This window comes from Solea senegalensis, linkage group LG19 (assembly GCF_019176455.1).
Source record: "Solea senegalensis isolate Sse05_10M linkage group LG19, IFAPA_SoseM_1, whole genome shotgun sequence".
NCBI lineage: Eukaryota > Metazoa > Chordata > Actinopteri > Pleuronectiformes > Soleidae > Solea > Solea senegalensis.
Window position 1 is genome coordinate 20,158,491 of NC_058038.1, and position 14,215 is coordinate 20,172,705.

General features: G+C 44.1%; 2 protein-coding genes across 2 annotated transcripts; one reads left to right on the forward strand and one right to left on the reverse strand.

The window, feature by feature from the left end:
- Positions 1–1,093: 1,093 nt before the first annotated feature.
- On the reverse strand, positions 1,094–3,888 carry ubald2 (UBA-like domain containing 2). Its single transcript, XM_044051875.1, has 3 exons — positions 3,629–3,888; positions 2,918–2,974; positions 1,094–1,923 (listed from the first exon to the last, which is right to left on the reverse strand). The coding sequence occupies exons 1-3, from the start codon at positions 3,881–3,883 to the stop codon at positions 1,567–1,569; spliced, it is 669 nt and encodes a 222-aa protein (XP_043907810.1). The 5' UTR covers positions 3,884–3,888; the 3' UTR covers positions 1,094–1,566.
- A 3,135-nt stretch (positions 3,889–7,023) lies between these two features.
- Positions 7,024–12,413, forward strand: foxj1a (forkhead box J1a). The gene is made up of 3 exons (XM_044050147.1): positions 7,024–7,173; positions 8,596–9,282; positions 10,815–12,413. The coding sequence occupies exons 2-3, from the start codon at positions 8,686–8,688 to the stop codon at positions 11,649–11,651; spliced, it is 1,434 nt and encodes a 477-aa protein (XP_043906082.1). The 5' UTR covers positions 7,024–7,173; positions 8,596–8,685; the 3' UTR covers positions 11,652–12,413.
- Positions 12,414–14,215: the final 1,802 nt, after the last annotated feature.

Here is a 14,215-nt window from a genome sequence, read left to right on the forward strand (position 1 = left end):
AGTGATTTTAGCTACGGGGACACAGGAGCTGCTGGTCCTCTGCTGCCTCGTGTGGTCACTTTGTGTCACTGAGGTCAATCTGAACAAAGGATTTCAAACACAGAATTTTACAAAGTAAGACATTAGAACTTAGTGGATCAACAACTCCTGTGTGTGTGATCACTGTTTTCTCTATGGGCTTTGGTGTGGGAGAGTGAGTGGTTTACAAACTTCCTGTTGGAAAAGTCTGTCTCACAGTGAAATAAAGACATAAACACGTTCTGATGATACTGTAGACTTAAACTGACGTCGATTTTATTACAGGAGTCTTTTGTTCAGTGGCTAAAATCTTCAGGAAACTCAGCTCTTTGAATAATCACCAATCCAATCACACAAGTGTATGAAATAACCTTTAATTTAAGCTCGGATAAACATCAGTGTCTGTCAGTGATCGCACTTTTATCTGCCGATGACATTCAGACCATAAATCTGTGAATCTTTAAAAAGCAACATATTTCTGTAAAAAACAAAACAAAAACCACAAACTGGAGCCCATGACATAACGTTAGCTCCGCCTCTCTCTGACTGAAAACACCCGTTTGCCTGCCTTCCACACTAAACTGAAAATGTTTTCTTTTAAAAAAAGGATTGCCTGCTGTCCACACTAAACTGAAAATGTTTTCTTTTAAAAAAAGGTTTGCCTGCCGTCCACACTAAACTGAAAATGTTTTCTTTTAAAAAAGGTTTGCCTGCCGTCCACACTAAACTGAAAATGATTTCTTTTAAAAAAAGGTTTGCCTGCTGTCCACACTAAACTGGAAATGTTTTTTTCTGCATTTTTTAAACCATAGAAAACAACGATACAATTTCCTGATTGGTTTGTTATAGTCCATGACTAGTCTGTCAGCCACAAACGAAAAAAAAAACAAACTTGTACACACACACGTGACCAGAGAACCTGAATGGTCTCGTGTAACACCACTGTATGTTTTCAGAGCGCTCACAGGTGCGTTCACGTCGTAACATTTACAGTAAAGTCAGTATCAGTAGACTCGAATACCACGTCAGTTGCACTTGGCGTCCCATGATGCACCTCCCACGGAGACGCAAAACGTGTGTTGTTGGCTTTATTTCTGCGACACTCAGTGTTTACATTCATGTTCAAAGTCCAATTTTAGACAGATTTTAAGACAATAATTCACTTTTCTCAATGTCTCTTAATCTCACTGTCCACTGTTTGTTTTTCTGTCACATAAACTGATTCAATACACACTAGTTTATGGAGAGATACAGCGCCACCTTCAGAGGCGGAATCAGGCGATTTTGTCCTCCATGCGTAAACTCAGACTCTGTAAGCGGCTCGTTCAGTGCTCTGGACCCGAGTCCGTCCCCTCAAGGTTCAAAGGTCTGTCCACGTGCTCGTCTTCTGACCGCAGGGTCCTTGTCTCTTCCTCTTGTTCCACACGTGAAACCCCTCCCACACCATGATGACCCACCACCACTTTGTCCTTCTGCATCCATAACTCATTCACTCCACTTGAACCCGCTGCCTGGCTCCGCCCCTTGCCGCCCGCCCTTGCACCAGTCTCATCTCTGACTGTGGAGCGCGGACACGACGGGGGACTGCTGGGAGCCGCCGGGCTGAGAGACAGGCGGCCACATGATGGGAGTCTGCTGCATGTGGTAGTGGTGGTGATGCATGTGGTGGCCAGAAGGTGGCGGCGGCGGCGGCATCCAGACTGACTGATTGCCAGGTGGCGAGGAAGCCCAGAATGAACCAAAACCTGACGTGGATGAAGGGACTGGGGGGGAGCAGGCCGTGGACGCCTGGGCGGGGCCACTGCCGGCACTGGAACTGCACTCCGACGCCCGGAGTTTGGAAAACATTGTGATGGCATCGGGGAAGTTAGGAGGAGTGGCGGGCGTGTTTCTCGGAGTACACATCTGTGGGAAGAATCCAAAAAGCAAGAGTTAAAAGCAAATCATATCATTCCTTTCTCTTCATCCACGCATAAAAAAAAAACACCTCACAGTTTTCAAAATAAATGTCTTTCTCCTCATCCACACTAAAAAAAAACTTGCAGTTTTCAAAATAAATGTCTTTCTCCTCATCCATACTAAAAAAAAATAACCTTGCAGCTTTCAAAGTAAATGTCTTTCACTTCATCCACACTAAAAAAATAACCCGGCAGTTTTCAAAATAAATGTCTTTCTCCTCATCCACACTAAAAAAATAACCCTGCAGTTTTCAAAGTAAATGTCTTTCTCCTCATCCACACTAAAAAAAACATTGCAGTTTTAAAAATAAATGTCTTTCTCTTTATCCACACTTAACCACAACCTTGCCGTTTTCAATTTAAAATCAAATTTTCTGTTCATATACACTGAAACACGACTTTGTCGTTTTTCAAAATAAATGTCTACGTGTCTGTTCTGCTGCACTAAAACAACCCTGCTGCACATGGTCTGGTCAGTGACACACGTCTGAACTTGAATAAATATTTCACCCTTTCATAGAAAGTGTGCCCTTGTATGAATCTTTCTTCACCAGTCAGACACGCCCACTCACGGCGTTTCCTGCTCCTGTTAATGACCTGATGTCACACTGACGTGTACGTCCACAGTTTGACTGTTTCACAACAAAGCAGCTGAACAACAACACTGAGGCCTAAACCTCAACACTACACAATCTTAATGATCCCAACTAGATCTAGATCCTACTGAATCCCAAAGATTCCCAATTATTCCTGCCGAAATCTACCCGTGTTGACTTAATTCCAGCTTATTTCCGTTCATTTCTGCTTAAAACATGTTGATTTCCACAGATCTATAGCAGTTTCCAGAAAATCCCAACTAATTCCGTCTAAATTCAGGAACAACCTCCCGATTTCCGGCTGATTTCCAGCCGACTCTCACACAAACACACACAGTGACTCACCATCTGGTGGTGGTGAGTGGGAATGTTCACCTCCTGGAAGAAGGAACTTAAAGCCGTCTGCAAAGAAAGGGGCGGAGTTATGAGTAAGTTTAGTTTTACTTTGATCTTTATCATTTCTGTTCTCGTCACGACGATCGACATCACATGTCTGTTAGCAGTAGCAGCTATTTGACTAAATCCCGCCCCTTCTCACTGCCCTCTGGTCAAAGCTCCGCCCCATAATACTGGAACTATCTTATTGTGTCATTACTAACTTTGTTTGGGGCAGATAAGTAAAACTAGTAATAGTTAATCCATTACTGAACTAATCTATTCATCAACTATTTAATCTGTTAAATTTAAATAAACCAGTTTATGTCATTTTTCAGCTTCTTAAATGTGAATATTTTCAGAGAAATCATTCAAAGTGATGAATTTACTTTGAGAAAAATCATCATTTCCTGGTTTGACAAACACGGTTTTTTTCTCTGACACTCAAAGGTCAAAGATCAGTGACTCCATGATGTAAACAAGATGCTAAGCTAACGTTAGCCTCGGCGGCGCGTGGCCTGAATCATAGTAAAGTGACTGAATAATGAAACAAATGTGTTCTTTGAGTGTTTGTATGTGTGCTTCCTGTTGTGAATGTTAGTATGTGTGCAGGAGACGCGAGTGAGCGAGGAGCGGAGCAGAGAGTGGATCCGGAAGTGAGGCTCTGGAGAGCGGACTCACCTCGAACTGCCAGTGCGCCGCCTGGAGCAGCTGCTTGGCCTGATCTGCGGCGCAGCCCGCGGTCAGAACAAACTGGTTAATCATGACCTGGTGGCGCAGTTCATCCATGTTCACCGACATGTTCACTCCAACACTGAAAACTGAAAGGAAAAGGAAAATAAAAGTAAAACTACGAGCGAAGCGGCTTCTCCCTGCGTCTCTTCTCCGCTGAGTCTCCGCAGCAGCAACAACAACAAACACGAGAGCGACGCTCATTGGTCAACGCCGCGGCGACGCGAGCGCTGATTGGCTGACGAGGGGAGGAAGCGTTTGAACTCACTGGGGCGTTTGTTTTCCCTGTCAGGGACACTCCCGGTGAGCGGAGACGACAACAGCGATCGCCCCGCCCCTCTGCGGTTTGACCCAATGAGTTTGTGCACGCGCTGTATTTGGAGCTCCAGTTGCACGCTGACGTCACGTCTTTCCACGGAGCTGATTGGCTGTAAATTAGTTGTAAACACCGTCAGTATTCACCGTTAAATTCACGATTTATTATTTATTTTATTATTATTTTATTGTTTTTAATATCATTGTTTTTGACTCATGCTTTGAATTTAGCTTTGTTTATAATCTTTTTGCATATTTCTATTGTTAGTGTCATGTTTAACAATTATTTACATAATCAATTCATCTGATTAGATGTTTGGTTCAAAAAATGTCAGTAAATAAGTGTTTTTCATCACTTTTAATGATTTCTGTCTCATGGAGCAAAGAAACCAGAACATTTCAGAAGCTGAAAATAATTAGAATAATAAGAATAATTAGATAATAAGAAAAATAATTAAAGAAAGAAAGAAAACAAAAGGTTTGACTAAAAGGGAGCTTAAAATATGATGAAAAACAAGAATCTACTGTAAAATGATTTATATGATATTAAAACTAAATTATATATATATATATATATGATATATATATACATATATATGAGGAAAGAAAATATTAATTATAAATGTGTTTCAAACCACAGCTGCAGCTTTTCATCTTCATATTTATGAATTTAATAAATGTATATTTGTTTGACTAAAACGATTTGTATTTTGTTTCTGGATAATCGTGACAGGAACGCCGCTGACCATGTGACCATGTGACCATGTGACCCTGTGAGTGGGGCAGCAGCCGCCTGAATAATTCAGCTGTGACACACGGAGTGTATCTATTATTGATGGTTGCTGTGTGTTACCGTGACAACAGCAGGACACAACAGCAACCACCGGACTTCACCTGGAGAAACACGCTGTAGTGAGAGATCATCGTGTTTTTACGTCACATGACACAACAAGATTTAAACCACTTAATGAAAAAATAAAAATCTACGTCAGTTTAAGTCTACGATATCTATGTCACATGTTCACGTCTTTATCTCACTGTTTGTAAGCCGCTCACTCTCCCAAACCAAAGCCCATAAAGAAAATGAGTGATTTTAAGCTCACACACACACACACACACAGGAGTTGTTGATCCACTGCTGCGTATTGTGACTAGTGACATTACACCAGACTCCTGTAGTTGTTGGAGATGAAGCCACGTTTTTAGGCTTGTTAAGTAGTTTTAAGTGATCTACAGTTCTTGTGTGTGGGACGTCTTTTCCTGTGACAGCACTCTGGCCAGTCAGTGGTCGGCAGTCTGACCAATCATCACATAGTACCTGAACTCACCTCCCCTGAGCACGTACTAAAAATAGTACCTGGTACCAGGTTCAAGTGTGTTATTTTGTGAATTCGGCATTTGAAAACCTTCGTTCAGATTGACTTCACTGTCACAAAGTGACCACACGAGGCAGCAGAGGACCAGCAGCTCCTGTGTCCCTGCCAGTTAAAATCACTGATTTTCTCTATGGGGTTTGGTGTGGGAGAGTGAGTGGTTTACAACGTGACGTAGTTATTGTAGAAACTTAAACTGACATCTATATAGTTAAATATGATCTGAATCTGAGCTGCAGTTCATTACATGGTGTATGACGCCCCCATCTGTTTATGAGTGAGCACTGCAGCTGAAACTCATCTATCCGTCTCTCCAGCTGCGTGCTCGTCTATAATCTCTCTGACCCCGGTGCTCTGCAGGGTCACTGTGGTTGGCTGCTCCCTCCCTGACCACTGATCCCCCCCCCCCGGGAACGACGAGACGTCTGTGAGCAGAGACAAGGATGTGATGTCATTTATTTATTTCCTTCTTTTCTTTCTTCCCTCAGACCTGAAGTTTGTGATCCGATCACTCTCTCACACCAAAGCCCATAGAGAGAATCACTGATTTTAACAACTTATATTTTTATACATTTTTATATTTTTATACATTATACTTATATTTATATTTATTATTACATTATATTTTTTCAAAATAAATGTTTCTCTTCATCCACACTAAAACATAACCCTTGCAGTTTTCAAAATAAATGTTTCTCTTCATCCACACTAAAAACAACCTTATATTTTTCAAAATAATCCACACTAAAACATAACCCTTGCACACTAAAACATAACCCTTGCAGTTTTCAAAATAAATGTTTCTCTTCATCCACACTAAAAAACAACCTTATATTTTTCAAAATAAATGTTTCTCTTCATCCACACTAAAACATAACCCTTGCAGTTTTCAAAATAAATGTTTCTCTTCATCCACACTAAAAAAACAACCTTATAATTATTCAAAATAAATGTTTCTCTTCCTCCACACTAAAAAACAACCTTATATTTTTCAAAATAAATGTTTCTCTTCATCCACACTAAACGGTAACCTAAGTTTCTGTTCATATACACTGAAACATGACGTCTGAGCCGTCAGTCACAGCGGCTTGTCCGCAGCTTCTCGTCTGCCATGAGGAAGCACTTTTATTGCTTTACAGTTTCTTTTGTGAGGAGCCTCAGAAAACCAGTGAGCCACGCTAATGGAAACATTCAAGGGGCCAAAGCTTTGTGTTCCGCTGCTGTGAAGAAGAAGAACATTCCTTCACTCGCACACACTTTGTGTCACTGATCCAACAAATCATTGTAAAATAGATGCGCTCACAGCAGTGTGATGTCATAATATTTAAGATTAGAAGAAGAGAGAAGAAAAAACTTTAACATAAGTGGTTTATAAACCACTAAATCTCACTAAATTAAATCCAAATGCAGGATTTAAATGACAAAATGAGACATTTGAACTTTGTGATGGAGGAACAGCTCCTGTGTGTGTGTGAGCGACGTCATGTGTCCTCTGCTGTGACCACAGGCCTCTGTTTGAGAACCTGCAGCTTCAGTTGACATGAGGCTGATTAAAGATCCACTGCTATGGAAACCAGCCGACCAATGGAGGAGCAGGAGGCTGTTTACAGGGGGGAGGGGGGTGGGGGGGGTTCTGTTTCTATGGTTGCTGGACAAACCTCCTGCAGCCAGGTATTAAACTGAGCCCTGCTGACACACACACACACACACACGCACACAGAAGAACAAGAAGAAGAAACTGTGTCCACAGGAATTTATTTACTACAACTGTGAGGACAGGTGAAGACGCGGAGCTGAACACAGACGGTGAGTTTATGTTTTTATTCTTTAACACACACACACACACACACACACACATTTTATCCTAAACTGAACCAATTCCTCAGAAATTAGGTTCTGCCTCATTAGGACCAGGTTCTGGTCTCCATGAGGACGACTGGTCCTCATGGAGAGTTTGGGACAGAACACACACACACACACACACACAGAGTAAATATTTCAATTATAAATCAAATATACGATTCGTTATTGTGGTTAAAATTTGTGTGTTTGACTTTAAAGAAACTTTTTTTTCTTCTTTCTGTGTGTGTGTGTGTGTGTGCGCGCGCGCGCGTGCGTGAGCAGCAATAAACTTTAATGACAAAAAAATATTATATACTTTTTATTTTCACAATAAAAAGACAGAATGTGTTTATCTGTCATAAAGTATAAACGTGACGTCATTGACGGAGGGTCCAAAAAAAGACGCAGTTTATTCTGCGCGAGAAACAAAAAAAATAAAAATAATTAAATTAAATTTACAGTGACGCGGAGAAAGAGTGTGTGTGTGCGTGATTGAGTGAGAGAGTGAGGTTTCCAGAATCTTCGAAGTTTCACACACACACACACACACTCTCTCTCTCTCTCTCTCACACACACTCTCTCTCTCTCTCACTCACACACGTATAGAATGTTAATGTACAAAGGTGAAAGTGCGTGACTTCACGCGCTCACACAGACTTGACTGTTTTTAAATGTGATCTTCATCATCATCATCATCATCATCATCAGTGTTGATTCTGCGCCGTCACACTTTATTGAGAGTGTGTGTGTGTGTGAGCGTGTGTAATGTGTGTCCAGGTATTACTAATGTTGTGGGGACCTAAACCTGTTTACACAGTCACATTATAGGGACTTGTGGGGACAAAAATCAAGTCCCCATAACGTAAATTAGTACATTTTAAGGTGAAGATATGTTTTAAGGTTAGGGTCAGAATTAGGATTAGGATTAGGCCAGAAGTAACTGGTTTATGGTTAGGGTAAGTCTCCAGGAAATGAATGTAAGTCAATGCAATGTCCGCTCAAGTCATGAATGCCAAACGTGTGTGTGTGTGTGTGTGTGTGTGTGTGTGTGAGAGAGAGAAGAAGGAAATCAGTCAAACAAAAATAAATCCAGGGCCGGATCAGGCCTTTATGGGGCCCTGAGCTGAGTTTGATCACATGACTGTTATTGATTTGAACACTAGAGGGCAGTAAAGTGTCCTCATATTCATTTAATATTTAAATATATATAAAGTTCAAATGTTTTTTTATTTCCACACACTAACAGGGGGCCCCTGGTGATCTTGGGCCCCTGGTAGCTGCGGCTCTGAATACATCACATAGAAAAGTAAACGCTTGTTTTCAGGGATGAAGTTTTCTTCTTTCATTTTTATTCCTTATTGATGTTTGTTTTTCTGAACGTTTCAGGTACTGGCAGCAGCAGCAGTGACAGGGGGAGGAGCTATAATAGGGGGAGGAGCTGTAGTGACCCAGAGGACTGAGGTGTTGGACACAGCGATGCTGTCTCTGACCTGTGCTGACCCCTGGCCTGAGGGCTCAGTGGAGCTGGAGGAGGAGGTGGTGACTGCGGCCACTCAGGCCGAGCAGCAGCAGCAGCAGCAGCAGCAGCAGCAGCAGCGTGACAGCAGCAGCAGCAGCAGCAGCAGCAGCAGCAGCAGCTCCGTGTGTCTGGACGACAGTCTGACCAGCCTGCAGTGGCTGCAGGAGTTCTCCATCCTCGGTGCTAGTGTGCCACACAGCGTCCACCACCATCACCAGAGCCACTTGTTTGGCCACCAGCCGCCGGGCTCCGACGGCCCCACCTCCCCGCTGGCCGGGGACCCCGCCTCCGTGGACATGCCCCTGACCCCCGGGAAGCCCACGGCGGCGGCCTACAGCAGACTGCAGTCCCTGCCCGGCATCGTGGCTCACGGTCACTGTCCCGACGAGGTCGACTACGCGACCAACGCCAACATCAAGCCGCCGTACTCGTACGCCACGCTCATCTGCATGAGCATGCAGATGAGCAAGAAGAGCAAGATCACGCTGTCCTGCATCTACAAGTGGATCACTGACAACTTCTGCTACTACAGACACGCTGATCCCACCTGGCAGGTACACACACACACACACGTGTCAAACTGAAGTTTGTGAACCACTCACTCTCTCACACCAAAGTCCAGAGAGAAAATCAATGATTTTAGCAGCAGGGACACAGGAGCTGCTGGTCCTCTGCTGCCTCGTGTGGTCACATTGTGTCACTGAGGTCAATCTGAACAAAGACGTTTAAACGCCAAATTCACAAAATAAGACATTTGAACTTAGTGATGGAGGCAGCAGTGGATCAACGACTCCTGTGTGTGTGTGTGTGTGTGATGTTAAAATCACTGATTTTCTCTATGGGCCTTGGTGTGGGAGAGTGAGTGGTTTACAAACTTCAGTTTCCTGTTGGAAAAGTGAGATAAAGACGTGATCATGTGACGTAGACATTGTAGACTTAAACTGACGTAGATTTTAGTCTTTTGTTGAGTTTGTTAAATATAATTTAAAAACACACAAACGTCCACAGCTCACGGGGATTTGAAAACAAAACTGCCAAGACCACAGAGATCTGAGCCGAGTGCGTAGACCGGTTTTCTGCATCGATGAAGGAGTCGCGGCAGATTCCCGCCGAAGGTTCAGGAATTTCTTTGGAGCAAAGTTTAATTTAGCTGGATAAATGGTTGACGGAGCTGTGAGCCGTGGCGTCTCAGCGTTATTGTAAGGCCGTGCATGGGGCAGATAATGTTTAACAAAGGTCACGGGGGTCACTGCTTTACTCAGGACCGGGTGAAGGTGCAGGTGCTGCGATGGAGCGGCTGGTTTAATGCAACGGTGCACAACATTAGCACCATGTCCTGTGCTTCCTGCTGCATTGAACATTCATGAGTTCATGGGAAAAGTGGTCGCAGACAGGATCTGTCATCACAGGGTCTTCTCTTTACTGTAACTCCTGCATCGCTTACAACATTCAAAAACTATGTCCAGGGTGTGAGCCCCGCTATCCTGGAGACGCGTGGATGGATACCAGAAAGCTTTGCGCTCATATACTTGTCATTACGGTAGAACCTCAGGACTTCCACGGAACGAACGCCCAATCACAGACGAGATTCACCAGTGCATCACGTCTGTGACGTCGGAGGAACAGTCAGCCGCTCACCGAAAAACAAACCAGGAGCAGGAACCGTTCAGAAAAATGTCGAGCAAATACACGTAAATACAGCGACTTTATCCCACAGATACTCACGAATGCGAAAACGCCGCGTCGGTGTCTGTTTTCATCACCGCTCTGATGTTTACTCTTGCGTTCTCTGGCTCCACCCGCTGACATAGGAGGTCCGAGGGAGACGAAGCATCGCTCTTTTCTTCTTTGGTAGAAATGCGTCCTATTCCCTGTGCCTGTGACTTGTACCGCCACCCGATGGTGACGTGGGATACTACAGGACCCTGATGCGCGAGTATACCAGGGTCCGCGATATACGACTTGCAATGACACTTTGGCACGTGCGACATGTGCGTGGAAGTATACGACAGGCTCAAGTTTCTGCTTCTTAAATAAGTTGTTTGATGAAGTTATAACATGAAGATGTCTGTTTTTTTTTCTCCAGAACTCCATCCGTCACAATCTATCACTCAACAAGTGCTTCATCAAAGTTCCGCGGCAGAAGGACGAGCCAGGAAAGGGTGGATTCTGGAAGATTGACCCGCAGTACGCCGAGCGCCTCCTGAGTGGTGCCTACAAGAAGAGGCGAATGCCTCCGGTCCAGATCAACCCGGCTCTGCAGAACAGACTCAGGGTCAACCTCCCACCACTGTCCAGACGCCCTGCAGGAGGTCACATTGGCCTCTGCATTAATCCAGACTCCCAGCGCCTTCTACAGGAGTTTGAAGAGGCAACTGGTGCTGACCAGAACTGGGATCCCCATCTGGCTGAGGGGACCATGCTGGGATCCTGGCCAGTGGTCAGAGGACGACTCAAGAGGAAACAGTCGCTGGGCTCCAGAAGTGGTGCAAACAAAGTCCTGCGGCGCTCCAGCTCTCCACTGCTCTCTGATGAACAGAAGGAGATCGGACCTCTGAAGGGAGACTTTGACTGGGATGCCCTGCTGGACTCGGCCCTCAGTGGGGAACTCAGTCTGGAGGGAGAAGAACACCTGAGTCCCATCATGAAAGATGACGACTTGACGGTTCGAGGGAGACACATCTCCCCCACTGGAGCCCCTGCAGGGACAGAGGACGCCCACGTACTGGCGGAGACCCAAAGGAGAAATGACTTTGATGAGGAGACCTTCCTCGCCACGGCCTTCCTGGAGAACCCCTGGCCTGAAGAAGAACAGAGCCACAACGATTTCCTGTGTAGCTCCACTGTCAACCTGGACCAGCTGTTTGACCTTGGAGACTCATTAGGTGGTGACCCCAGCACCCGGGTGGACTCTCTCCTTTGAGGAACAACCTCGTTCCAGGTCCTGTTTTCCTGTAAAAACCCTTCACATATGTACTGTGGAATATTTTTTTACTGTTCAATCAGCTCTTCATTTTTTTGAGAGCGGATTCATGTTGGATCCGTACTCACGATGCCTACTGAGCAAAGATGCCACGAGGTCCATCTTCATTGTCATCATCTTCATCAACAAAACTGCTTTGAATCACATTTTCAGGAACTGTGAAATGACTTCAGACTGCGGCGTGATGAGGAAGCACCAGCCAATCAAATCGTGCTATGCAAACATTCTGACACAGGGGCTAGCCAATCAAATCACGTTCTTTTTTTCATGTTTAAATTCCGTCAAAACGTCGTTCTCAGACAATATCGATTCAGTCGTTTCACCCACAGACCGCGAACACAACGCTAGCATCACTTTTTAGCAACTCTCGCTAATTTACGACAGTCATCTCTGGCTCGGTCTTCAGAGAGCAACTCTGCCTCGCTGCCAATTCATCCCTGTGGCCAACTGTGGTACTACAGCCACATAATCCCCGGTGAAGAAACGATCATAAATGATCCAAATATTCCAATAAAAGGTTTTTGGCTCTTTTCCATCACACACTTCTAACTCGACGAGGTTCAGCTGAGCCGATGCTAACATGTGATGTCATCAGACTGCCGGCCTCTGATTGGTCAGAGAGTGTCGGGACTGAAGAGTCACGAGTCAAAGCAACAATGTCCAACTGTAGATCAAAGTTAAAAAGACAATGATTCACTTTCAGTCACTCGTTTGTGTGTTTGTGTCGTGTGATATGATGACTCCGCCCATGTTGAGGAGGAGCTATGAAGTGACTGACACCAAGCCGAGTGGAGTTAACAGTGTGTGATGGAAACGTGTCTCCTGGCGCTCACATTTACATCCATCTCTGCTCATAATGTCTTCATTTTGACAGCAATAATAACAATAATCATAATTACAAAATGACACCATTATGTCAAAGTACAAAGCACGTGTTTCGCTCTCTGCTCGTGAGAAAACTGATGATAAAATCTCCCGTTTAATAAAAACACAAACACATTTCATCTGACTCATCGTTCCCTGTTCTTTGGATTCCTCCGACATTCTTGCGTCTCTGCCGGTCACGTCGGTTCCAACCAAAAAATCTTCGGATTCGGCCGCAGAGTTTTACGACGCTGGTGCGGAGTCTGTTTACGTCGTTAAAGACGCTGCAGTTCTGAAACGAGGCTGAAAAAAACAAACCTCTGTTTGGCGCCGCTCACAACAACATATTTGCCAAATGATGTTTGGTGTCGGCGTGATTTACCGTTTTTGCGTTTAGCTTTTTTTGCGTGTTGTTTTATTTTGTACTAACAGTTCGCTGTGTATGTTGTTTTAAAAGAAAATAATTAGAACCAGTTTACGTAGAATGATGGAAGTGAATTGTGAGAAATTCCCTGTGGTTTCTTTCATCTTCTTCTTTGACTTCCTTAGAGTAGATATGAAGTGAAGTGAAGGACACGCCAGCTTCATGTCTCAAAGGTCAGAGTGGACACGGAACTGCTGCGGGCAAAATTCAACAAAAAACAACTGTGACGAGCTTTAAATGTGAGAAACTGCTGCGTCCTTCATAAATGAATACCTGACCTTCTCTGTGCCAAGAACAACACCTGAGACTCGACAGGGCGGGACATTGGACGTTGGACATGTTGTCGTTGTTGCTGTGAGCGCCCCCTGTACTGAGAAGCAGCCTGAAACACAGACATGAGGAAATAAATCATAAAGTCAGTGACGCCTTGAGAACACTTTTTATAAATCACTCACTCTCCCACACCAAATCTCTTGCTGCCTCCATCACCAAGTTCAAATGTCTTATTTTGTAAAATTCTGCATTTTAAATCCTTAATTTAGATTAAAATAAGTGACACAAACTGACCACAGGAGGCAGCAGAGGACCAGCAGCTCCTGTGTCCCCGCCAGCTAAAATCACTGATTTTCTCTATGTTCTCGATGGTTTGGTGTGGGAGAGATAAAGATATCGCAGACTTCAGCTGACGTAGATTTCTCATGTGTTCAAAGAGAGTGAGCAGCAGGTGGCGCTCACACATCTTTCGCGCTCCTCCATCAGTGACCTTTCTAAAGCGTGATAATGGCGTCTTACCTCGTGATTGTTTCGGTGAAGTTGCAGACATTGTTTTCTTTTACCGTTTTTATTTGATTTTCCACTTTTCTTTGACAATAAAAAACAAAACTCTTCCTGAAGTGTGTCTCACTGATGTAACGTCAGGATTATCGCTCACATTAATCCCACTGAAGATTCTGTTTCACCTGCTAAACCTGGGCTTTGAAAATGGTCGCGTTTGAATGACAGGAAGTAAAGGACATACAGGTGTAACCGTGGTAATGGGGTTTGTTTACATGTTTTAATTCAATTTAACCACTTCTTTTGGGGTAAAAGAGATGAAACTTTGGTAATAACTCTGCAGCGCCACCATCAGGACTGGTGTCTCATGTTGGAGTTCAGCTTTGAGAAGTAGGCGGAGCTTCACAGTCGATCAGATGTGACCGACTTCAGTGAACGTGTT